Source organism: Thunnus albacares, chromosome 15 (assembly GCF_914725855.1).
Source record: "Thunnus albacares chromosome 15, fThuAlb1.1, whole genome shotgun sequence".
Taxonomy (NCBI): domain Eukaryota; kingdom Metazoa; phylum Chordata; class Actinopteri; order Scombriformes; family Scombridae; genus Thunnus; species Thunnus albacares.
In genome coordinates, this window is record NC_058120.1 from 679,787 (window position 1) to 706,048 (window position 26,262).

General features: G+C 39.3%; 1 protein-coding gene and 1 long non-coding RNA gene across 2 annotated transcripts; one reads left to right on the forward strand and one right to left on the reverse strand.

Moving 5' to 3' along the window:
* Positions 1 to 26: 26 nt before the first annotated feature.
* On the forward strand, positions 27 to 8,787 carry dio2 (iodothyronine deiodinase 2). Its single transcript, XM_044376048.1, has 2 exons — positions 27 to 561; positions 3,161 to 8,787. Exons 1-2 carry the CDS (start codon positions 346 to 348, stop codon positions 3,755 to 3,757), a joined length of 813 nt encoding a protein of 270 aa, XP_044231983.1. The 5' UTR covers positions 27 to 345; the 3' UTR covers positions 3,758 to 8,787.
* A 9,455-nt stretch (positions 8,788 to 18,242) lies between these two features.
* Positions 18,243 to 24,363, reverse strand: LOC122998691. Its single transcript, XR_006407482.1, has 3 exons — positions 23,490 to 24,363; positions 19,754 to 19,869; positions 18,243 to 18,298 (listed from the first exon to the last, which is right to left on the reverse strand). It is a non-coding gene; the product is annotated as an uncharacterized LOC122998691 (long non-coding RNA).
* Positions 24,364 to 26,262: the final 1,899 nt, after the last annotated feature.

Genomic DNA, 26,262 nt, shown 5'->3' on the forward strand with positions numbered 1-26,262 from the left:
AGGAAGGCGGGGACAAAGGGGATGCACTAGGTCTGACGTCAGAATCTTGCTACAAAGATAAGCCGTGAGGTTTAACAAGAAGTGCAATGCTCGTGCTCATAAGACGAGTGATCAAGCTCCAGTGGTCTCCTCACACCGCTGAAAAGGACAGACAAGACCGTTCTGCAAGTTACACCTTATACACCTCCCCTATGTTCTGCAGAAAGTCGGGAGCACTCCATGGGGCAGTGCAGAAACTATGAAGGGAGTGACTGAGACCATACGGCGTTGCGCGTATGCAGGGCAGTCCGAAATAACTCGCCAGCTGTAGGTAAGCCTACGGTCGTATAGACGTAGGAACAGAAAATGGGGATGGATCTGCTCGTGACACTTCAGATAATACCTGGATTCTTTTCAAACTGTCTGTTCCTTGCCCTGTACGACTCCATGGTACTCGTGAAGCACATTGTGTCGTCTCTCAGCTGCTCCAGGTCTGCCTGCTCTGGAGAGTGGCACCGTATGTTAACTTCAGCTGGGCTCCGCTCCATCTGGAATAGCTTCCTTCTAGACGCCTATAAGCAGGTAAAGTTGCGATGAAGCCGAATTCAGTTTTTGGGCTCACAGTGCCATGAATGAATGCATCCCTTGATGCATATTTTTTCTAAACAGATATTTACATTGGATTTTATTAATAAAGAATTGAGACTAAAATTAATATTTAAAATTGACACGATAGATTTTCACAAGAAAATCAATGTATAATAACCTGTATGTAATGTGCTACTCAGTTACAAATCAACTATCTTCTGTAGACATCTTCAGACCTCACCCGAGATACTTTGTCTTTGTTTTTGCAGTTTGTTGATTTTTGGCTACAAATCAAGTTTCCTGCAACTAACAAAATATTGGATTGATTACAGAACATTCTTATTAGATCAGCAGTTATTGACACTTTGGTTCTTCTTTAAAAAGGACCTCATGTCTTATTTCCACTGTTGGGAGGCATTTTCACTTAAAGTAATAAAGTTATTTAATAAAGGACATCATGTCTGAACAACAATCACAAATGAGGTAAAACACCTTTAAAAACAATTAACACCTGAAATTTAAATATAATATCAACTAGCTAATGTTAATCTTTGTCCAGTTAAGAACGTTTGTCAGTTGAAACGTTTTAACTATAAGCACTAACCGCTCCAGATTCATCACCATTCATTATCAACTCTACCACTGCTGTGCAGCTAGCGGACAATGTGTGTAGCACACTTGAAGCTGGGGGTTGCGAGATCAAGTTGGGTATCCCCCAAAGCCATCCTTCACTCTTTATCATAGCAGTCTTTTCACAGAAAAAACACAAACCAGGCAACTCTGCATAAATCTTATCAGTAACATTATGTGGAGGTGAATTAAATGACAAGATTGTTTGATATTGATACAAATATTGGTAGGGACAATTCAGCAACACCTTGACAATGGTAGGTCCGACCATCCATACCCATGGATTCTAAACTATCGCAAAAATTAAACTTACCTATGTAGTATTAGGGCAACTTTAGGTGAACTTTGTTTAAATTAATACTTTTGGTGATAAAAGCTACATATAAATACACATTTGCTGTTAATTTAGATGTGGTAATGAGATGAGATGAGACATGACAGGTACCAGATGTGGCTATAGGCTACATGAATTGTAGGCTACTTTTTGTTTCTTCAAACATGTCAAAACAGCCATCTCACAGCACAGGTGCTATCATCATTTTTTTGTATATTTTGTCTTACGTTTGTGATCACAAAATAATAATTCCATGGGTAACTCAGAAGCTTGGTAATGACTGCTGTTCAACATAGTATTTATGACTGTGACTATATGTCTAAGTCATTCAGTTATCTGGCAAAACAACTAGAAGAATATGTCAATGAGAACAACTCAGGCTGCATTAAAACACAGCAGGTGATTACAGGGAGCAGAAGAGTCCAGACAGGTTTGAAGCCATAAAGTAAAATTAATTCAACAAAATTTATTCACATTTGTATTACGTCGCTTACGTTGCTTTGAAACAAAATTCACAGGTGTATTGACATTCGTGACTATTTTTGTTTAGTTTAATCAATGTCAAGCTATCAGTAAATTAATTTAAATTTTTATAAGTTTTTTTTTAACTTCCCAGTAGATTTGGGAAAACAGGAAGAGATTTACACTTCTAAAGTTTGCAGCCTTTTAACAGAAACTACAGGCAAAGCAGTGGGGATAATTTAACCCTTGATAATTGTTAAGGCCCTTACACACCCACACCTGTACAGATGTTTTCACAAATTTTCCTGATTAGGCTTCTGTTAAGGGCTGTGTTTGTCATTTTGCAACCTCATCTAAGTCCCAGTCTAAGTCCTCCCAGTGCCAACCTTAGCTTGATTAGCTAGAATAATAAAGCACAAGTTTGTGTGTGTTGGGGTTGAGAAAACTGAGAAAAACAGGACAGGATGTGTTAACAAAGTATAAGTAGGTGATTAGAGCTAAAACAATTAATCAATTAGTTACCAGCTATTACATTTATTTCCAAGTATTTTGATAATTGATTCATCTTTTGGATTTATCATTTAAGAATAATCGTCCAAATTCCTTAATTCCAGCTTTTCAAATGTGAATATTATCTGGTTTCTATGAAAATAAACTGAAAATTTGAGTTGTGGACAAGACATTTGAGGATACCATCTAAGGCTTTGGGTTATTGATATTTTTCACCATTTTCTGACATTTTATAGACCAAACAACTTATTGATGTAATAGATAAAATAATCAACAGATTCATTGATAATGAAAATCATCATTAGGTGCAGTCAGACAGGCAATTAGAGATGAGTTTAGGCACACACACACACAATGTGTATGTGTATTGGAAAGGTAGAAGGTAAACTGAATCACTGATTGAAACAATAATCATTACAAACTGATACTATAAACAGTCATAAGGTAATGCTGAACATACAATTGCAATGACTGAATCCCTTTCAGATATACCCTCACAATCTTTGAAGCCATAGGAAAGGCACAATATGTACAGTTTTGCAAGAAGTAAAATATGAAAATAGTCTGTTAAAAGGTAAAGACAAAGCCCACTTTACATCTCCTTGATGTGTGCATTGTGCAAGTAGTAGATATTAATGCCTCTTTTTACCTCCTTAGGTGAAACTTGGCTGTGAAGCACCCAACTCCAAAGTGGTGAAAGTGCCTGATGGCCCTCAATGGAGCAGCAATGTCAGCAATATGACTAATGTGCCATCTGGTGCCAGAGTCCAAAATGGTGATGAATGCCACCTCCTGGATTTTGAGTCATCAGATCGTCCTCTGGTGGTCAATTTCGGCTCCGCCACCTGACCCCCCTTCATCAGCCACCTGCCAGCTTTCCGGCAGCTGGTGGAAGACTTCAGTGATGTAGCTGATTTTCTGTTAGTGTACATTGATGAGGCTCACCCATCTGATGGCTGGGTGGCCCCTCCTATGGGCGCTTGCTCTTTCAATGTCAGGAAGCACCAGAGCCTGGAGGAGAGGCTGGGAGTGGCACGCAAGCTCATTGATCACTTTTCCCTTCCACCACAGTGTCAGCTGGTGGCTGACTGCATGGACAACAATGCTAATGTGGCTTATGGTGTGTCCAATGAACGGGTGTGTATAGTACAACAGAAAAAGATCACCTACCTGGGTGGTAAGGGGCCTTTTTTTTACAATTTGAAGGATGTGCGGCAGTGGCTGGAACAAAGTTATGGTAAACGATATAAGTAATCAAAAGCAGGACATGGGCCTTTTCTCATCTGGGAAAGAAGAGAACATTCAGTTTTGTATAAGCATAAAAGGCAAAATCAAAAGAGGTGTTATATGGTGATATCTGCCAAAAAGCTGTGATGAATTAAGCTCCAGAGTTGTGGAGTGACTTCTTTTAGTTTTGAAATCAGGCCAACTTTTCTCACACCAATCCATTACAGCTGACATGAACATGTGTAAGGACCTGTGCCGATGAGCCACTGATTGGATCTGCTGGTTGGAGAAAACATACAAAGTTGACAGTGTATGTGCTTCACTACATGATTCCCACTGAAATTAAAAACCAAATAACTTGAATAGGGATTATTTTAATTATTTATTTCATAGAGGTTTTAATATTTGATAGTTTTTCACTGTGGTCTAATGTTTTTATGGACTATGTCAAAAATTTAATTTTATGTATGATCTTTATCTACCCTCCTTTCTCTTTGTATACATGTTCATTCATACACTATATAATGACCATTGTTCTCCATCTGACAGCTCTACCTACATTTTTCCCTTTCCATATAATAAGTATATCCCCCTTGGAAGTTTTTGTTTCATTGTTTTTACAATATTGAAGCAAAACAGATTTCATGTGACTTTTTTGACACTGATCAACAGAAAAACACCCTTGAATGCTAAAGTGAAAACAGATCTCTCCAATGTGATCCATATTAATTGCAAATATAAAATATAACACATTTGTTTGCATAACTATTCATCTCTTCCAAGTCAGTATTTGGTAGATGCACCTGGTCTGGTTGCATAGGGATTGTGAGTGAACAGCCTTTTTCAAGTCTAGCCACAAATTCATGATTGGATTAAGATCAGGGGCTGTATTCACAGAGAATCTTGTCTTACCACTAGCAGTCTTCCTAAATGGCACTAAAAGTTTCTAGCTAGGAGTTTCCTCTTAAGATCAATTCACAAAGCTACTGAGAGCAACTTTTAGTAAAGAACTGAGAGAATTCCTGAGATAAGAGAAGGAATGACCCATTTGCTATGGATGACATCATGTTTCATTGATGAACTTACTGTCTCCACACTGATTGGTTTACAGGTGACCGTCTGTGTTAGTGGACGTTATGGAAAATATTAATCAATACAAAGGAACGTGATTAGATAGATGGATAGATTTTATGAACAAGTCTTTTAAATGTTTTATACACACTCACAAATTTCATACATGAAACAAAGTAATGTATTGACTTGTCAAGTAGATTGTATCTGACACCATCTTATATAAACAGATATTTATTCCAGTTGACTGAACAAATCTTCATCCTTTGATGGGATAACTCTGCTGTACATATAGTGCCCATTTTACCAGGTAATCCAGCAATAGACATGAAATCAGCTTTAAACATTTATTCATTGCAGTAAATGATCGTTCTTTGTGAGCAGGTGTTAATGACATAGAAGTCCTCTGGACTACCTCTTACTTCTCTCAGACTGAGGAACTACTTTTAGCACTTATATGTTTTGAGGAATCAGTCTTGAACCAAAAACTAAAAGTTAGGACTTGACACGCCCTTTATTTTTAGAAATGTCCTCTAACTTGACAGTTAGGAGCTACTTTTAGCCTCAGGATGTTTTGTGAGTACAGTTTTAAGCTATTCCGTTGCAGCTTTGGATTTATGCTTGGACTTGTCTTGAAAACAAATTGACTCCCATGTGGCAGGTGTCGTGTATACTGCATCATGTTTTCCTGTAGGATTTATCCATATTTTGCGGCATTCATTTCACCCTCTCCCCTTCACAAGCATGCTGCGGAGAAGCATCTCCACAGCGGGATGCTGCCACCACCATGCTCACGGTGGGGCTGCTATGTTTACAATGATGTGCAGTGTTAGGCTACTGCCAGACATTGCATTTGCTCTGATGGTCCAAAAGCTCAATTTTGATCTAATCAGACCATAGAACCCTCTGGCAAAATTTATCCCATATGTCGTATATTTTTTGGGGTGTTCCTTCAGAGTGGTTTTCTCTTTGTCACTCTCCCATAAAGCCACGACAGGTGAAGCAACTAGGCAACTGTTGTTGTATGCACAGTCTCTGGAGTTATGTCAACTCCTTTGAAGTTGACATAACTCACTAGTCTCCTAGCATGCTCACTCATCTTATGTTTTGCCACGATACTAACTCATCAAAAGTTGGACCTTCCACATACGATTGTATTTCTACTATAAACAGTTGAAACCCCTTGACTACACACAGGTAATTTCCATTTAATTATGTCATCTAAAAGTTATGATTTAGGTATGTCATATTAAAAAGAGTAAACGCTCATGCAAACATGTAATTTGTTTTTTAATATTTGTATGAATCATCGTTTTCTGCTGATCAGTGTCAAAAAACCAAGCCCCCAGGAACAGCGCCAGAACTTGAAGCCAATATGACATAGTGGCCAAACCTTGTAATTACAATGTCATGTGATGCTAGTGGGCCCAAAAAGACTTTTTCCCATAGACTAACATTGTGAATAACTTCCAATATCCATTTGGTCCAATCACATTTCGAAAGTCTTGAAGAGCCGCATAATAGAATCATTTTATCCGCACTCAAGTCAGCCATTATAGCTAAACTGGAAGTTCTCAGCTGGTGGAAATCTCTAGTGAGTGTGCTTCATGGGCACGTAAGCCCATAGAGCGTGTGCAGTATGTTTACATCCGGTTAATTTTTCTTACAGCAGGAAATGACTTTTTTGGCTTCATGCACCACTGAGCAACCTTCATAGGAATGAATGGGGCCCTGCCTCTGACACTGTATCCGGTTCTTTTTACACATCCATGCAAAAACCCCAAATTGAATCTACTCTGATTCAGAATTGTAAAACAATAAAACAAAAAATCCCCAAACATTTTTTATAGGTACTGTAAACTACTGCATGCATACATTTATGCAGTTTATAACATGAAATATTTGCATTTCATATTATAAACTGTCATGACATTTTCTATATACATGAGGTGCTTTAAAAATCATTAAAGCATATTATGTCCCCAACAGTGAGGAGAAATATGTGGGCATCCATTTACTTTGCATGTAATGATTGCAGCACCACAACTCCTATCTCCTAGACATTGTGTCACTAAATTGATTTGGAAGATACATTCAGAAGGAAACACCTTTGCTGCCTAGATTATGTATTTAGATTATGCCTGGAAACATTGATTCCACTCAGAATGTGCTACATTTTTGTACCACATTGTAGGGACGTGGTCAGGAAGGATGATGGGAGGGAGGACATACAAAGCACCACACTGACACCAGAGAACGGGGTTCACATCCTGAATCCAGCATGTGGTTAGGTTTAAGCTAAGGTTGGAGGACCATGGTGGTTTTAGTTTGACTTTTTCAATTTTGTCCAAGGCCACCATCTGTCCCTGACCTTAATCAAGTGTTGCCACCTTTTAGTTGCCAGGAACAAATATTATAGGAAAACCAATGAATAAAGTTGACAGCAAATGTTTTGCATTCAGTGCAAATATTTTGCAACTTTGCATATAAGTTCATTAACATTTTCTCATTATGTTGATGGAAACGTAATCAGATTGGCATTATGTTTCCTTAAAAATACATATATTTGCTGTTGCAAATTAGTGGTATTGGGTATATAAAATTAATTTATAGGAGAAGGGGTAAAGCACGACCATGATCTTAACCTAATATATTTCTCTATTGCATTTACAATACTTAGTTAAAAAAATAAAGTCAGCATCACAGTTTTATTACTTTTATACAATGTTTCTTGATCATTTGCAAGATATGCAACATTTAGTAAATAAATAATATATGAATTTCAAATAGATGAAGAATTGCATAGAATGTATTTGGAATCACACAGTGTCAGGGGAGGTGTTACTGTTTTAGGATTACATTTTCGGCAAAGCATCTTCAGTGCATTCATTTGTACAACAAATGATCCATAATTTGGACCATAATGGTCAGTAATTTTGGACCTGATCCAAAACACCATCATACCACACCGACTCAAGCTCAATATGCTTAAACAAATTTTCCCAAAAAACGGACCTGGTCCAAAAGGGACTTGAGAATAATTAGACCTGATCCAAAATGGAGTCGACAGACCTGAATAGAGAGAGCACCAACACTGGCAGCATGGTGCTTCAACAACTGATAAGCAGCATTATATGTTCTAAGAATCAGTGTTATACAAAGTTATACTGTAACTAATTCCAAAAATAATTTCCTCTTTAAAGGCTCAAAGATTTATTTTATATTTGAAAAAGCCTTAGATGGTGTCCCTTGAAAAACATTTTCCTCACATTTACAAAGAATTTTTCTTGCACTCTCGATCTTAGAAATTCTCCAATTAGAACTCTATCCAGAGCCCATTACATTGAGCATAATTTCAACTGGAGCTGGATTTAGGCTGGTTCTGGGTTACTAGGAACTGAATGGACCTGTGAATACCTCTACTTGTCATGTTTTATGCATAAGATTCAAAATAGGTGTATTTATATCTTAAAGCTAAAGCAACATTTTAAGTGTAGATATCTCCTCAGATTGAAATTTTAGGTTTAATCACACAAAACTGTTAAATATCCTTTAATATTTAAATATTAACATGTTAAGGGCAGAAAGTGTTGAGGGTCAGAAAGTGTGTGTGGTACGTGTGGTCAAGATGGGTACAGAGGATGTCAGTCATGCTGAAGTGAAGCTCTATAGGACACAGATGCTTTGTTCTGGTCACAATGACAAAGGTGTGCAAATGAAAACCTGTGATGAAAGAGTCCCTGACTCGGTCTCTGGTTGGATAGTAAACCACACCTAGTCAACATGAGACAGAACCATTGCATCTGTTTTTATTGTCAGTCTACCACTGATTATGTCTCAGTAACTGATACAGACAACTCTGTTTTCCATTTCATCTACTGCGCTTTTTAATTAGTGCTTAAAGGTGCAATGTTCTATTTTCTAATATGTCAAGGAGAGAAATAACAAAATGAAAAATAAAGGAGAATGTTTGCTGCTGAAACTGATTAATATGTTATCTTTATGTCCCAAATGAATCTTGGATGTCAGAGAGAAAAGCCTTGCCAACAGAGGAAAAGAGAAAAAAATAAGTCTTTTGTTCAAGTATCTTAAACATATTTTCATTACAAATCAGGAAATGTCTGACCTACCATTTATACAAACAATCTTAAGTTTCTAAAGTCATCTGGAAAAATTGATTTTGGGTCTAGTGGTGGCATGCCTAAAGACTTGACTCTCTCGTAGCTTAGGTTTTGTAAAGAAATGGAGGCTTTAGGGTTCATGTAACACAGAAGATTCTGAAACTCTGTTCTGGCTGACCCTCTATTCATCCAGGCTGAACTTTTGTTCATTCACATTTTAAGAGCATGGCTGAAGGAGGACAGAGAGTAGTAAAGAATACATTAAGGATATTTTTACTTTCTTCCATTTTTCTCTTTCCAGACACCTTCACCCATTTCTTGTGTTTTGTGGAAGCAAATGCAAGACAGTACAATTTCTCTTTAAAATAGTGTGAAAAAGAAAGTTCTGTGGCACACCCTTGGCAATCAACCTCAAACTGTTTACAAAAAACAGAAAAAATGGCAAGCAGTGAACAGTAGGACCTTATTCACGTGTCTACTTACACTTGAAAAGCACACAAGGTCCAGCCAGACGCTTAGTGATGCTGGAAAGTGTGACAGGATACGGTGCTGGAAAGGAAGAGACTAATTAGCTACACAAGTTCAAGCACCAAAGACAAGAAAAGAGGAGCCGGTGTGTGTGTGTGTGTGTGTGTGTGTGTGTGTGTGTGTGTGTGTGTGTGTGTGTGTGTGTGTGTGTGTGTGTGTGTGTGTGTGTTAGAGAGCCTTCCAAAGGAGTGAGGACTAATGGTAAACAGGATCTGTACAGAATCATAACGGGAGCCTCCTTTTCTTGTATCCTTTCTTTGCCTTGCAATGACCTCACTTCACTCACAAACACACACAGATATCTTGCATGATTCAGAGATTGATTCGCAACACAAGACCATCCGACCAGGACTGACTTGGATGTCACTCCTAATCAGGCTTCAAAACCACATGACCACAGGCAATGAGGCCTGATTGACAAACAAACCCTTACAACTTTTTCTTTTGTCTCATTATTCGTCAGATAATTTTTCTTCTCCCAATTAGAATAGGAGGATAGTCTTTAACGTGGGCTTTATGTATAACATTCTTGTAAATGGATGGACTGTACATGTATAGTGCCTTTCTAGTCTTCCGACCACTCCAAGCACTTTCACACTACAAATCACATTCACCCATTCACACACATTCATACACTGAATAGGAACAGGGGCTACCATGCAAGGTCCCAACCTGCCCATCAGAGGAAATCTAATCATTCACACACTGATGGCACAGCTATCAAGAGCAATTTGAGGTTAAGTATATTGCCCAAGGACACATCGACATGTGGACTGGAGGAGCCGGGAATTGAACCACTGATCTTCTGATTAGTGGACGACCCACTCTACCTCCTGAGCCACAGCCACCCCAACCCGCCTTGTCATTGTTGCCTGTTTTTTTTTTCTTTTTTTTTTTTTTTTTTTTTTTTTTTTACAAATTTAGGGGTCCAAGCATCAATAGTGTTGGATGAAGCCCTATTGGTTTTGTTATTGTTTAAGTCCCCCTCTAGTTAAAAATGTCACTGTGCAGAATGATATTGTATGTGCAGTTTGACACTAGAAAGCTGTTTTCAAATTAATCTGCCGAAAGACGAAAGAGCAGGATTTGTGACATCACAAGTAGTTTGGGAACCAATCATGGTCCAGTATGCAACTTAGACAAGTGTGATGTGGAAACTTGAAGCCTCCACTGCACAAATACTGAATAGACTGAAAAATACATGGTGACATTAGATTTGCAAGGTCAAAGCACTTTAGGTGGTGCAGCAGGATTATCTTATTTGTATTTGAATTGCCACTTTTCAATATTTAATATTGTGACAGAAAATATATTGCCTTATTTTATATTATATATATATAGACAAACAACAGAAGAAGGCAGTGGTGATAGATGTAGCAATCCCAAGCGACAACAACATCAGGAAGAAGGAACATGAGAAGCTCGAAAAATACCAAGGGCTGAAAGAGAAGCTAGAAAAGATGTGGGGAGTAAAGGCAACAGTGGTGCCAGTGGTAATTGGAGCACTGGGGGCTGTGACCTACTAACTAGGAGAGTGGCTCCAGCAGATTCCAGGTACAACAGCTTAGGTCTCTGTCCAGAAGAGTGCAGTCCTAGAAACAGCTAAGATACTGCGCAGAACCCTCAAACTCCCAGGCCTCTGGTAGAGGACCCAAGCTTGAGAAAGACACACCACCACCACCATCCCCCATGGGAGAAGGGTGAGAGGGGGATTTTTTTTTTGTACATTAAACTACTCTCTCCATAAAGAATAAAGAAACCCAATACATATATAAAAGAGATAGGTGAACTTTATTTTACTGTTTTCACAGTTTATTTCTTAGTAATAAAAAGAAATAATAATATTTTCCTGCCATCCAGTGCTTTCTCTGTCTCCTGAGTAACTTACTTTATAGGGTAGTGTCAGTGTCAGAGTGGATGCTTCTCCTTAGTCTTAAATGTCTCCTTGTTTCCCTCACGTGTGTGTCTTAATCCTTCCCACGTAAGATGCGAGGGAGGAAAAGATGTGAGGGAAGAGGAGTAGTGGAAACACATTTTTAGAGAAATAAGACATCCTTTACTCTGAACCATCATCTGCGGTGACGTCAATTTCTGATGACAGCGGCAAAGTTGGCTCACCTGTCAGTGTACAGGTGTTAACAGCTCTTTGGCATCTTTTGATGCCCTGTAGTTTGTATTTGCACGGATAGTGTGAAATCTATTCAAATAATAATAAGGGCACACAGTTCACTGCCAGCACAACATGACAAAAGACACTGTGAAATATCTGCATCTTTCTCTTAAAATAAGCTGTTTAACAAACATCTACACACTGTATTGAGAACAGATCCAACAAAAGTTACTGTTACTGTAAAGTTACTGTTCAGACACATTTCTACTGGAAGCAACATTTTTTTAATATATTAATTATTTGAGTGTACATTTATTGATATTCTTTTTGTAAACTGATTATTTAATTACAGTATCTGTGATGAGAATGTCTTGTAATTTCTAAGAATATTTTGGCGACTATATTGGCTCATGTCAAAATATACTTTCTGACTGTCACACTGGTTGGATGGTATTGTGTTGCGATTTTTTTAGCTTCATAAAAACCAATAGCTATTTAAATAAAATGTTTTCACTGCTGGAACACAACAGACTCAGCTCCTCTCCCTCTATTATCATGATGCATGTGAAAATGGGAAAAGAAAAATAAAATTTTTCTGATGAATGATTTTGTTTTATGCTTCCTTTATCAATCAGACCTGCAGTGAACAAAAATAACACAATTTTAACTAGATTGGTGTAGGATAAAGTGCCTGCATGTTTCGAATGCAAACAGCATAAGCCTCAAACAATAGACCAGCTCTTTCTTCAGCCCCCAGGAATCTTGGCCAATAAAGTGAGAGTCCCAGACTCCTCACTGACCAAACCATCTAAACAAGCTCCTGCAAACAGAAAGGATAAGATAAGGAACCTCCCATCCCCTGCATGGTCAACAACCAGACCACTGACCCAAACCATCTTTGATACATTAAGCTACAGGAACAAGCAAGATAGGCAGATCAATTCACACTGGAGTGTGAACTGATTGTTGGGAAAATATGTGGACCAGAGTTTACCACATGTTTCAAGACTCCAAGAAACCTGAGCCCTGGGGGTTCGCACCCAAAGTGTGAAGCTCCACCCATGGATCCAGGTTATCAAAACAAGAGATTCCCCTCTTATCTTTCTCTTTTCTCCACGAGCTGCAGCAGGAGCAGCTTCTTGCTCTCTTTCTCCTTCAGCTGCAGGAGCAGCTGCTTGATCTTTCACACCTCCAGCAGCTGCTGGAGCAGGAAATGGAAATGGAGTTAGCTTGCCGCTAACTCTACACAAAGGAGTGACCTGGGCCCTCTGCACAACTGGAGTGCTCTTTCCCCAGCAACGCCTGCATCTTTCAGCTTCAGAGCCAAAGCCCTCTCAGCCTGACTCACCCATGGATTCACCGGCTACAAAGCAGGACACCACAAAGCATCTCTTCCTTCATGGACTGGTAACAACTGGGCATAGCCTAGCAACACAGTGAAGCATAGTACGGCTAAGCAAGAATGTTTAACTCAAACAATGTACTGTATGTGTATTGATTTGGTTAAGGTTATACATTGAACTGTTGTTGTGATGTTCTTGTTGCTTATAGTCAGGTTACTGCATAGCCACACCGCTAGGTTAATGTTAGCATGCTTAACACATGTTACATCCAGTAACTAGGCCTTGCATGCAACTAACCTCATTTTAACCTGGAACCTTTAGCATACACCAATTGGCCTTGAATAGAGAACCACACAGTTAAGACGGTAAAACCTATTTTGGCGAACTTTGGCTCAGGCAGCACATGTGGTTCAAGACACCACATGGTCTGGCCTTTTATCCCTGTAGTTCCCTTTATCAGCCAAATTGTTGGCATGCCATGTGCCATGAGCTGGCACCAACTTTAATCCCACAGTGGATTTTGATTTTCAGGACTTGAGTGACCAACCCAAGAACTGATCACTGGGCAAACCAGCATAAGGCAAAAGACATTCTGCACAATATGCCATGCTCCAGTGACACAGACACACACACACACACACACACACAAACACACACACACCCCCTCAAATGGCATGGACTCCTGCCGTTTGCAGTCAGACCAAAGACCAGAGGACTGTAAAATCCATGAATTAGTTTTAGATTTTATCTAAGGACAATTATTGTTGTATGTTGATATGTGTGTATCATATGTGTGTTGTTATGTACTTTGGTTAGACTTTTATTCCACTGCCTTTAAGCCAAGACATGTACTACTAACATAATCCCATCATCTATGACAACACTATCATGTTTAGTACCGTTCTGCTTGTTTCACTGTAAGAACGCTAAAGCTGTAATCCAAATTGCAAAATTAGGAATCATGCAATTGTTAAATTGTAAATACTTTGATTAATGGAGTAACTCTATTCAGGAACTATACCCTCCTGTCCATGGATGGGGGGGACTGACTTTACTCCCCCAGAACTCTGCAACCCTGGAATTGGCCAGGAGGCACGTTCTGGGTGGGCAGACTGAAACTTTAAAACAGTGTCTTATCTGAGACTCTGTGCTGTTTTTGGGCTGTCTGCTGTTTCGTTGTTTTAAACTGCTGTTTTTAAGCTGTTTTTAAGTGGCTCTTTTGGACTGGCTTGATGCCGTTTGCTGGTTCTTCTTGCTTTCTGCCATGCCGGTGGAAAGCTTGCAGTTTGCTAGTCTGAAGACGTGACTCAGAGCATCTTCTGAATCTGGAGTCAGGAGTTGAGGATCAAGCCTAGGAGAGCATGAGAGCATAAGCCAGGAGCTCTCCTCCAAAGGAATCTTTTCAAGTCTGGACCGGCCGACTCACTCATCACTACCAGAGCCAGACTCCAGCTCCTCACCCCAGCACAATGGACTCCGTTCTCTACAAGAAGCCACCCCAGGGAGCAAGCAAGTATTCATACAAAACCTCCATCAACTTAGTTAAACCCTGGTGCTTTCATGATTTGTAATTTCAATTGGCAATTCTGAACTTAGCTGTGGTACCGTTGATTTGACTTGCTGCTTCTCAGGTAACAGTCATTTCATCTGTTTTTTCAGGTTTTTCATACCACCTACCTAATAGATAACTCTACATCATGCATTTCAATCATTCACTAGCCATAGCCCTGTGAACCAGTTTCCCTTTCCCTCTTGTATCTGGTCTGTAAAATGTTGTAGTGTTAAGTACTTGTAGCTGTAGTATTAGTAATAAATGTGTATGTAACTAAAGTGAACTTGTTTGTGTTTTCTGGTGCTTGCATCTCAGTCACTTAACCTTAAAAGACCTATACCTTTGCAAAATCATAATTCTAATAGACCTCTCTTGTGTGTCCAACAAGGAGGACTATTTCCCTATTAATATGCATACTCTAATATGAGTTATGTCACTGGATGAATAATTTCATGTTGGAGTTGTGCACAATAATATTTCATAATTCTCCCCATAAAATTATAAAGATATTTGAGTGCACAAATTCCTACATTGGGAATCAGAAAACAATCTGAAAAATCTAAACCTAGGAGTGATATTACACCTGAGTTGGTTTATGTTATTTGTCGCAGTGTATAACTGTGATGATGTAGTATCAGCTAAGTCTGATAAGCTACGGCATCCAGTCACTGCAGATTTCCAATAAAGGGATGTATCGGTTTGATAAAAGACTTCAGTGTAGAATGTCTCTCCATGCTCAAGCGTCCTCCAGGCAGCCGTCTTGCTTCTCTGAACAGTAAGGCCGTGTTCAGACCAAAAACAGCAGTGCGTGAAAATAGTACAAGGGCTATGGTGGTGGGATACCGGTGAGACAATGAAATATGATCCAGGAAGTCGAGTTGGAGTTACAGATTAATGCATTTAAAGGCTTGTCAGATGCCAAGCTTATCAGAAGCATTTAAAGACAGTCAAATATGGCATTCACATTACCAAGTGATCCACCAGGAATGTGTGCTTGCTTTTATGTGATTGGCCAATGCAGTGCCTTGTCGGATGATGTCGGGTTGCGTTGCAACAAAAGTTGAACCCGGGTCAACTTTTTGCTTAGCCCTATATGCACCTACGGTGCCACCATGTGGCCAGTAATATATGATTCTGTGTACATTTTGATTTTTGACCAATGACTCATGAACCCTGAGGCCTGGGGGGGAAAAAGGGAAGAAAAAGAAGTCCTTGGATCATTATATATCTTTCAAATTGGGACCTCAGCAATGAAAAAAAATGGCAAGAGATGGCAATGGCTATGAGCAGGAGGTTTGTAATTTAATGTGTTTTCTGGTGATGTATAATGTTGATTGTAACCAGTTATTTAGATTAACATTATTTATTTAAATATTTTTTACTCGATTATCAAATTAGTTTTATAGATGGCATAAAATATTAACTAAAGCTAGACAGCAGCTACGCAAGCTAGCGCTAGTTAGCTACAACAGATGTATGTAACAGATTATTATATATTTTTTAAACACATTAAGACATTTTAGATTTGGTCTGCAAGAAGTCCAAAATAATTTCAAAGCTGTGATGGTGTGATACCACAGGGAGCAAACACAGTGAGGGAAATTGTACTTTAAGTGCAGTAACCTTGGCCTTTATTTTGAAGGCAACTGGGACTTCCAGTCTTTTTCTCTGTGGTTCTTTCTAACTTAACACAGTTTAAACATGCCAGTATCAATTCTGTTGGAACTCCATCACATCAATCCAATTGTACCTGCATCAGGATAAACTATGCTGTTGTAGCAACCCGTTCTCATTCCCAGGTAGGTTCAAATACCAATGCTTTGTCATGCCCCTTGGCATCTGATACCGATGTACAAGGTACCCTTTAGCATCTGTATGAGATGCACCAGGCTTTCAACTAACTCAAATGAAAATCTGTGGCAATATTAGACACCCAGAGCAACTGCTCCGGCCATACATTCACTCCAAAATTAACCCGACTGTGGCACTATAAGATGCTGTGAGCATCAGTCCAGTGGGTGGACCAGAGGACCCACAGCGCAGAAGTATTTTCCTCACTGTCAATTGCCATGGTAAGGTTTTCTTTTAATGATCCTCAACAAAAACACAAAAATCCACTTAATATCTCAACAATACAGTAGGTTAATGTTATGGCCTTCAGTTTTAATTATTTCTACTTCAATTCTGAGAAATAATTCTTTTTTGTTAGTTTTGGATAGAGGAAGGCTAAATTACCCATGATCCTCAGCGACCGTTGCAATGGAGACAAAGACAATCTGCTTTGTTACCCATTACAAAACTGTAATTTATTTCAAACTGATTAAGATTTTGTGTGCGCCTGGTTTATGGAGTCACCCTCTACACACAAACACACACACACACACACACACACACACAGACATGTTTCCATCAGAGGACGTTACATTGACTTACATTCATTTCCTGGAGACTTATCCTAACCTTAACCATAACCACCACATGCCTAACCCTAACGCTAACATAACCCTAAACTTACCTCAACTTTGAACCAAGTCTTCACCCTAAAATGAATGCTTTACTTTAAGGGGACTTTTTGTTCCCATAAGGGAAGCAAGTCCCCACAATGTGAGGAATACCTGGACCAGACACACACATACACACACATACACACACTCACACACACAAACTTTGGAGTGCTTAATTGGATGAGGTAGCTCAATATAAATTGAAGGAGCCAATGTTTTAAGAATAATGCTGCAAGCAGTGATGATCGGGCCCTTGCACCTTAGTGTTTATTGGGATGCGGTGCACTCAAAGTGCTGTTATTGTGGAGCAACATGATGCAGCAAGACATTAACCAGATGCCAACTGACATATATATACATATTCATGGGTACTGGACATTGCATACAAGAGACAACAATCACTTCCTGTGTCCACTATGTGGTGTTAGAAAGATTGCACTAAATGTATTTTATGTTGCTGCATATGAAATGTAGACCACACACTTTAAATTTCATGTAAGTCAAAAGGACTTTGTAACTTAAGGTTTGCTTCCTGTTGCCACCAGGAGATGCTACAGAAGTGGGCCAATATAGCCAATGTAACAATACATTTATTGGAGGTGGCCTGACACGCATATGCATTTTCATGAATATTGGATGTTGCAAAAAGATTTTGATAACTTTTCATTGCAAAGGTGTTTAGATGACACTGACCAAATTTGAAGTCGGTCGGGTTAAATCTCTCAGAGGAGTTCCTTAAAATACAATGCTTAAAAATGGCAAAAATTGCAAAGTAAATTCAAAATGGCCAACTTCCTGTTGTACTCTTGTCTCCAAGAGGCTTTTTTGTGCGTCTGGCGATAGTACATGTGCCTATCAAAAGGGCTTTGAATTTGAAATTTTCCATGGGGCGCTAGCGAGATATTGAAAAGTTAAATTTTCACCACTTCTGATGCACGTGCAAAGCTTAATGAGTTGAGTGATGTTTAGCCCCTCAAAAATGCGGTTCTTTGGGGAGAAAAAGAGATACAATAGGCCTTTGCACCACCAGATGCTCAGGCCCTAATTACTCCTCTACCTCCTCTTCTACTGGTAATCATTCACCATTATAGCTCACATTGATGTCAGGAACAGCACCAGTGTTACAACATACACTTTTAAGGGTTACTGGCAGAGAGTGAAAGTAGTATTGACCTGTCTGAAAGGGCAGACGGACAGCAAACATCCAAATAAATACAGTGAGCTACTAGGCAGACAAGAAATCAACAGGACATTTATTCCGTGTGAATTAGATTTATTTGATTTCACGTCTGGTCAACATGTCCTTCCAAGGTTATCTCTTGCAGTGGCCTCCTCTCTGCTGACAGGCAAACACAGGCAAAATAATGATGAATGTAAACCAGTAAAGTGGTGCATGTGTGTCATTGTGTTTAACACATTGATTGAAATTTTTTTATTTTTTTATTAAGCTATATTTACTCGTAATTAAAATCAATCACAAAATATTTTATTACTGAGCTCTTAACAGGCTTCCATTAAAATGGCAAAAATGGCAAAATAGAATCAGTGTATGTTCCAGTAACCATTTAATAACTAAACATAAGAGAAAGAGAATGTGACAAGATTAGACCATTAATCAAGCACCAGTAACCCTGATACAGTATGGTAATGCACTGCTGCTTCACATTTAATGACGTGTTCTTAATGAATGACTGTCCTTGGTACCTTGTGGTGTTCAGCTACTGATAGAGAGAGTTGACATGCAACAACACCTGTGTCTGGGCAATAGACCATTTGTATATGGTCTGGACAAATGCACAGCCCTGACACTGATTCCTAACTGAATGCAAGACTCTTTCAATGTTTCCCAATGAAGATGTCTTAACCTGCTCTGTGTGTCAGCGAACAGGCTGAGCAACGTGTCGCTTGTTTGAAAAACCACTCGCCCTGGCTCTATTTTAGAGAAGTTTCGAGCACTTAACCCCTCCAGTGTAGCAGTCAACATGGATGAAGAGAAAGTAAGAGTTAAGAAAAAAACACTTTTTAATCCCAAAAGTTTAAAAAACAAACTCTGAGCTCTCCTCCCACCAGTAAACGGCTCCAGATCAGAGCAGAATCCGGTGTGATTCTAGGTGTTATTCCTCCAGAGGCTCCGGCTCTGCCCCCAGCTCTCTCCAGAGCTCACAGGTGTTCTGTCAGTGAGCAGCGACTCTGTCCTTCTGCTCCGTCCAGTCCTCTACACACACTCACACTTAGCGTTGAGACATTGCTTGTGGTATAGCTGGACAATTTTTTGCATTGCATGCGCTACAGTTCGCTCTCTTGCTGTACGTTAGGAAGAGGTGTGACACTGTCACTCTTTTTATTCTTTACCTTTTTGGCCATTCTGGTGGAATGGAGGCATGGAACTATAAGTGGTAACACAACATAACACAACATTCATTCCTCTTGAGACCCCCACTATTTAAAATTGTTCCTTCTGTGGTGGACATTTTGTTCTTGCATCCCTCCTTTTATTCATTTCAGTTAGTCTTTAAAGTTGTACTGTGCTCTAAAGAGGATATTGGCTTTCCATTTATACTCCCATGTATCCAGGTAGTCTGCTGAAAACGGCATTTTCCTTTTTGCACAAAATGGCCAGCGGGCACATTTTATGGTCACGGAAAAGGTCTGTCAAAGGAGGTTTCTACATTGTTACAACTCCCAAGTGAACTGCGTGCTAATGGTTTTAAATAGTGCAGGGGAACTCCAGGGCTGCCAGCTGTACATGACCATAAAACTGGTGTTGGCTGTTGGACTGCAGGAATAGGCTTACTTCCACAGTCCAGTTAGGCATGGACCTGTCGAGCTCACTCTCCTTTATTCTTGAATGTTGACTGGTCTGGTACCTCTGGAAAGCCCAGCATTCCAGGCTGGTCAGAACAGGCATTCCTTGGTTAGTAGTTCATTTTAGACAAGAGAAGATATGGACAAAACATCATCAAAAAAAAGGAACAAAACTTGCAGTGAGTTTCACATGGCCAATCCCTACATGAGTCAGACCCACCTAAATCCAAGATCCAAAAGCTACAGCCATAAAATAGAAAGGTGTTGCCACAGTGACATCAAAAATTGGAGGTGCAATCCACCCAAATACAAACTGAAAGTCCTCACAGAGAATGGTATCTTGCTGTACAAATCCACTATTAAGGCCAAGGATTTGCTGCATATATGTATATGTATATAATGTATATCTATCCATGTGTGTGTGTGTGTGTGTGTGTGTGTGTGTGTGTGTATGTATATGTATATGTATATGTATATGTATATGTACACACACACACACAAACACACTCAAACTTTTCCTTTTCCTTACATTTTTCTGAACTTGGTATTGAAGTTGCCCATATGCAGATGTGGTCACTTGTTCTGACTGGTGTTTAAATATAGAAAAATAGACCAAATTTCCTTTTGGTCTGTTTCTTTACTTTTTTTGTGTGATTATCATTCATCATTGTGCCTCTCACACCAAATATGTGGCAAATGAAACACTTCATAGTCCCCTCCAGTCTAGCCTTTCTTTTTGAGAATATTTTCTGTATTATTCAAGTGTTTTGTATGTATTTCAAAGCAGTTGAGTCGACTTTCAAGTTGGTTGCAATATTTTATGGTTGCTAAGATCCCCTTCTCAATATTGTTGATTTGTTTCACATTATTTGCTCTTACATATCACACACATACTTTCTTTTTAGATAGGCACTGACCATCTAATTATCAACCAGGGTTAATATTCTGTATATGATAATGTAATACTTTTAAATGCAAATTGTACAATATTTTACAGTACTGTACATTCTTGTTTAGTTGATGTGTTTGGAAGACCTGTGATGTATAAACTTATGCGATTATATAATTACTTTGCTTTTGTTTATAGACCAATGGTCCAATTTTAAACTAACAACATTTAAATAACAAACTGTGCATGTTTATTTGTATACCAGGTTCATAGCAAAATTGGTACCTATGCACTTTCAGAGAACTGCCTTTTCATCTCTGCGTTCTTACTTGTAATTAGTTCTATCAAGGGTACAGTTAGCTAACATTGTAAAGTCCTTCAATAAAAAGAAGAAGTTACTTTGTATGATAAACTTAATAGTCCCCTCCAGATAGGTTTTAAGACAAGGATGGGTACCATTGGAATTGTATTGATGCTACTACTTTAATCAATACTCCTTTAGGATCTGGTACTTTATCAATACTATTATTGGTTCTCTTTCAACTACTGTGCAATAAAAAAAATAAAATAATAAAATAAATAAATAAATAATAATAATAACAATAAATTCAGGAGAGAAAGACAGAGAGGAAAGATTGCACTCACAACCATTAACTACACCAGAACCATATTTTACTATCCACTGATCTCACTCCCTGGTTTCCTCAAGTACAAAGTATAAAATAACCCATAATAAAAAGGGACGAAGAGGCAAAAATCTCCAGCAGCGGGTTTGTGGCACCCTAACTCAACAGCAGAAGCTGTACTATTGGAAGAACAGTTGTATGCAAACATTTGGGCACCCACTGACAAATAACATTTTGGAGAATTGAAAAGATGTAAACACACAGTCTCTCTAGAATACGGAGAAAAACACAATATTTTCAACAAACATTAATTCATAGTTAATTTTTGTGTCATAAATTGAACAAAAAACTCCCGAAACAAAACAAAAAAGAAAACACAGCCTCCATGATGTATGTTAGATGCTGTAATGCTAACTAGTGTCCATGCTATGGTTACACTTGTCAAAAGGTAATGTTAGCCATATGCAAACTACTAATGGGTTACAAACATGTTGTGTATAAGGCAGCTTTTGTTAGTTATAAAAATGTACAAAATAATATCACAGAGAGAGACAAAATCTAAGTTTAACTATTTTGGTCCTTTTGAATCTTTTTTTAAGAGCAAACATGCAAGCACATTTAACTAGTGCTATATGCTTTATTATTCTCCGAAATTATTAGGCTCCACTATAAAGCTAATAACTTATGAAACTGATTATTGTGTTGGTACATGAACAAATGTGAGTCCCGAAGTGGTCTCTTTGGTATTCTTTGGCATAGGGGCAACAGTTCAGCATGTACAGGAAGTGTAAGTATGTACGGGAGCTGAAGGTACAAGACTGTGTATATAAAGATTTCAAGGTTTACATTATAACTATGACCCCTGCTGTGCATTTTGGCAAGAAACAGCCTATCACCAAGCTCACCAAGCAAGTTCATTCACATATGCCGCTAACAGTGGCAGAAGTTAAATATTATGGTGTTGAGAAAACTGATAGTGGTCATGAAATGAACCTACAGAAACATTTCATTATACGGGAGGGTCCTGTGTTTCTATGTTAATTAACATTTAAGATATCAGTTAAAGAAAAAATTCAAATGTGAATATAGAATGGAACTCTTCCGGAATCAGTGGCCCCTCCTACTTAGCAACTCAATGATAAGATAATAATGAAGTAATGACGGCCTACTAGCTAACTACTCCCTATGATGCACCACTTTACTTAAGAGTGCAAAAATATTTTCAAATGTAGTAGATGTTAAAGTAATAGTTGATGAATGTGTCATTACTATTTTGATAAGAAATTTTGTGGTCTAATGTTGCCCTCTGTTGGAGTGTCTCTGTACATGTATCGTCTCTTTTGAGGAGGTAACTAACATGGCTTCACGCTGAGGCCGATGTGGAAATACCTTTAGATGCTAGATGTTGACTCAAAAAAAATCCTTGGCTCCAACAGATTCCCATTCTCTGTCAACTTCTCTCTAGAAATACTGTCAATAATTATTTAAAATAAGTATGGTCTCAATAGCTAATTTCAAGCCCTCTAATAAGTGTGCTGGTGGTCATTTTGGAAATCATTCCTTTGCTAATAAGATTGAAGACTTATAGTAGCTTGGACGTCAACAACAAACAACGGTGGTTATAAACAGTAAGGAAATATACAGCACTAAAAGATGTGTATGTGTGTGTGTGAGTGTGAGTGTGTGTGTGTGTGTGTGTGTGTGTGTGTGCGTGCGCCTGCATGCGTGCCGGGGGGGGGGGGGGGGGGTTGAGACAGGAAGGAGGAGGAACAAGATGGCAGATGTGAACCACATGGGGTTACATCACAGGAGGGTTCCAGTCAAGATGGTGGATGTGACCACGAGATTTGAACAGAGACAATGGTTAATGGCGTCTGCTGGCTTAACACATGTCTCTAACAATAGGATAACTTGGGGACAGAGTTGAGTGCTGTAACTGAGTCATCTGTTCACCAGAGGTGTGTGTAGGAGTGTGTATATGCGTGGTTAGTAAGAGGAGAAAGGAGGTCAAAGCACCAAAGAGCAAAAGATCTCAGCGATCGTGAGAAGTGGCACTTGCTTTTATTTTCACAGAAACGTGGCGTGCAAACATATTCATGGGCCACGGTCTGACACATGATGGCAAACTAACACACAGCAGTCCAAGCAGTTGGACAGACACAAATCAGTTTAGCGTGGTAAACACACCCAAAACAGTGGAGTCGACTCACTTAAAGGCGAGCGAGGCATAGAAGTTATCCTTCAACTTCTTCTGCAGGAAAGGTGGAAGGGTTGGGCTGGGTTGCACAGCGGTCTTCTTCGGATCCAGCAACGTGCTTGGTTGAACACAGAAATCTCCACTCGTCCAGTGAGGTTGAGATTGTATGGCCTAGTTACCATCACGTATGTAAGGGAGTTACTTCTTTAAGTTAGCCGGTGAGCAGCTGGAAGCATACTTCAGACAGCAATGGAGTGTTTATACTCTCGGTGACATCACGGTCAAAAGAACAAATCCTCCGTGGGTCTCATCCAAGGGAAGCCGAGAGTTTGGCTCTGCCAGATTTTACACCTAGGTGTGAGTTGAGCAGAGCATGATGGGAAGTGAAGTCCATTTGGAGTCCTTTTGTTTGACTTGGTGCCTGTCTTTGTGATTATGTGCAGGCCTGCCTTTGTCTCATGCACATGGCATTTGAGGTCCAACATTGACTATTGTCGCAATATTTTTGTAAGTTTAATGTTACTTGATAATGATACCTGCTGTGTTAACAAAATGTAAAAGTAGCTAACATTAGCCCAAGTTTGCACTGCTTAGTGTTCCCAGTAAGCCAGCCACTCCGAGGTAGCAGGGCATATTTCCAGAGCAAGAAATGCCACACCCCACACTCCTTATTTGGAAGGTCCTGGTTCCAAACGGAAAAGATGGCACCAACCATAGGCTGCAACTCTGGGCTTCAAACAAGTTCCAGTGCAAACCAATGGATGACGTCACACCTCAAAACATCCAGCTTTATAAGCAGTCTATGAGTGTAATAGTAGTATAGTATTCCATTCTGGAATGAGAGAGAATGGCTGCACCAGAGATGGGCTCCTGAATACATCTCAAACTTGGACCTAAAAAGTGGGACATTTTGCAAACCTTCAAATAATCTTCAGAAACGACTCTAAAGAAGAGGTAACAGCATTAATCAGCAAGAACAGATGAGGAAATATCGTCTTTGGATATATTTTTAAAATCAGAACAACTAGCTAGGTGTCAACTGCTAGCTGCTACCTGCCACTGTTACCAACCTTCCAGAGGAGAAACTGCACTGAGGAAGCTAACAGAGGAGTGATTTTGTGAAGATAAGAAGAGAAATGAAGGAGCCCTCGTTGGTGGTATTCTCTCTCTCTTTCTCCATGAACTGGTGTGATGGTGGCACGACTAATGTTTGCAGCGGCCTCTCCTACTTCCAACTATGCAGTATCTTTGTCCGTGTCTACATCTACATCTGTGTCATTATGTGAAGTGTAAGGGAAATATGTCTATGATTGTCAGTTTGTTTTGGACCTTCGTAACAAAGATTTTTGCTATGAGAAATACTGGCTGGGAGCTAAATCAGCTGAGTGTGCTTGGTCATGCAAAAACTGCATGAATGGCTGGCATCCTCTGTGTTTATGTCTAAATCACTATCTTTTCATGGTATTTCTTCTTTGGTTAGATAATGGATACAGGGAACATGATAAACATGATGAAAAAAAATTGTCATTGTAAATGCACATTGGCACCAAAGACAAAAATGGCACAGACTTCAGCTACTACTTCTGGAATGGAGAAAATGTTTTTTCAGGGAGGGAGTGAATATTTTCATCATCCTGTTTGCTCCTGTTATTGTTAAAAAAATTGATATTTAATAATATTGTTTGGTATAGCATGATGTGCACAACGCAAAGCCCCCTTCAAATTCTGGATAGGATGGGAAGTCCTGCCCAGAGAAATGGAGAGGGACATAGGAATATATTTTGACCTGTGGCAGATCAGTGATTGGGCACTGACCGGTCACAGTAGATGGTGCTGTTTTCTGCCCTTCCAGTAACCCATAGGTCACAAAAACTGACCCAAGAGTCAAGAAAACTGACCCACATGTTTTTTGTGGTCTGTAGGGAATCTGGCATGCAGGGGGTGGAGTCATGGCTGGAGTTGAGCAAGTGAAGAAAAAATTCACTCTTAAAGGGCTGACAGATATAGGGCCCTATTTTAATGATCTAAAGCGCGCAGTCTGAAGCACATGGCACAATTGCATTTAGGATGTGTCAAAATCCACTTTTGCTATTTAAACGGCGGAAAAATGGTCAAAGCGCCAGGCACATGGTTCAAAGGGGTTGTCCTAATTAATTATGGGTGTGTTTTGGCGTAACATGCAATTAACCAATCACGGTGTCATCTCCCATTCCCTTTAAGAGCCAAGTGTGCTTGCACCTTGATGGATTGCTATTATGATGGCGCATTTACCAAGTAGTAAGAAGGAGCAGAGGCAACGGATCTGCTCGTGCGAAAAGGGAAAGCGCATGATCCATAATGCGCACATTGGCCTCTGCTGCTCCTGGACCCTCCCGTGGTCAGCCACAGACCACCAGTTTAAGATCCTGTTCATTAATTTGTTGCAAATTTATCTTCGTTTGGTTTTTGAAAAGGTTTATTTTTAATCACAGCTTTGGTTTCTTTAAAATTGTTTTGTTCAGTCATGGAGTGACAGGTCAAATCAGCAGGGTTTTAATTGCTGAAAGTATGGAAACCTGATCACTGTACTCTCAAAAATGTTAAAGAATATTTGTTAAATATTGTTCAAAAATTAAAGAATTAATTTAATTGCTGGCAGCAGCTAGAAGCTGTGCAGATTTATTTCCTTCTTTAGTTTAATCATTGTTTTCACCTCATTTATTTCCTCGTGTTCTTCATGTCCTCATGTATTGATGAAGCAGGAAAGTTCTGTGTGTGTGTAACAAGCAGAGTGTATGTTGTTGTTG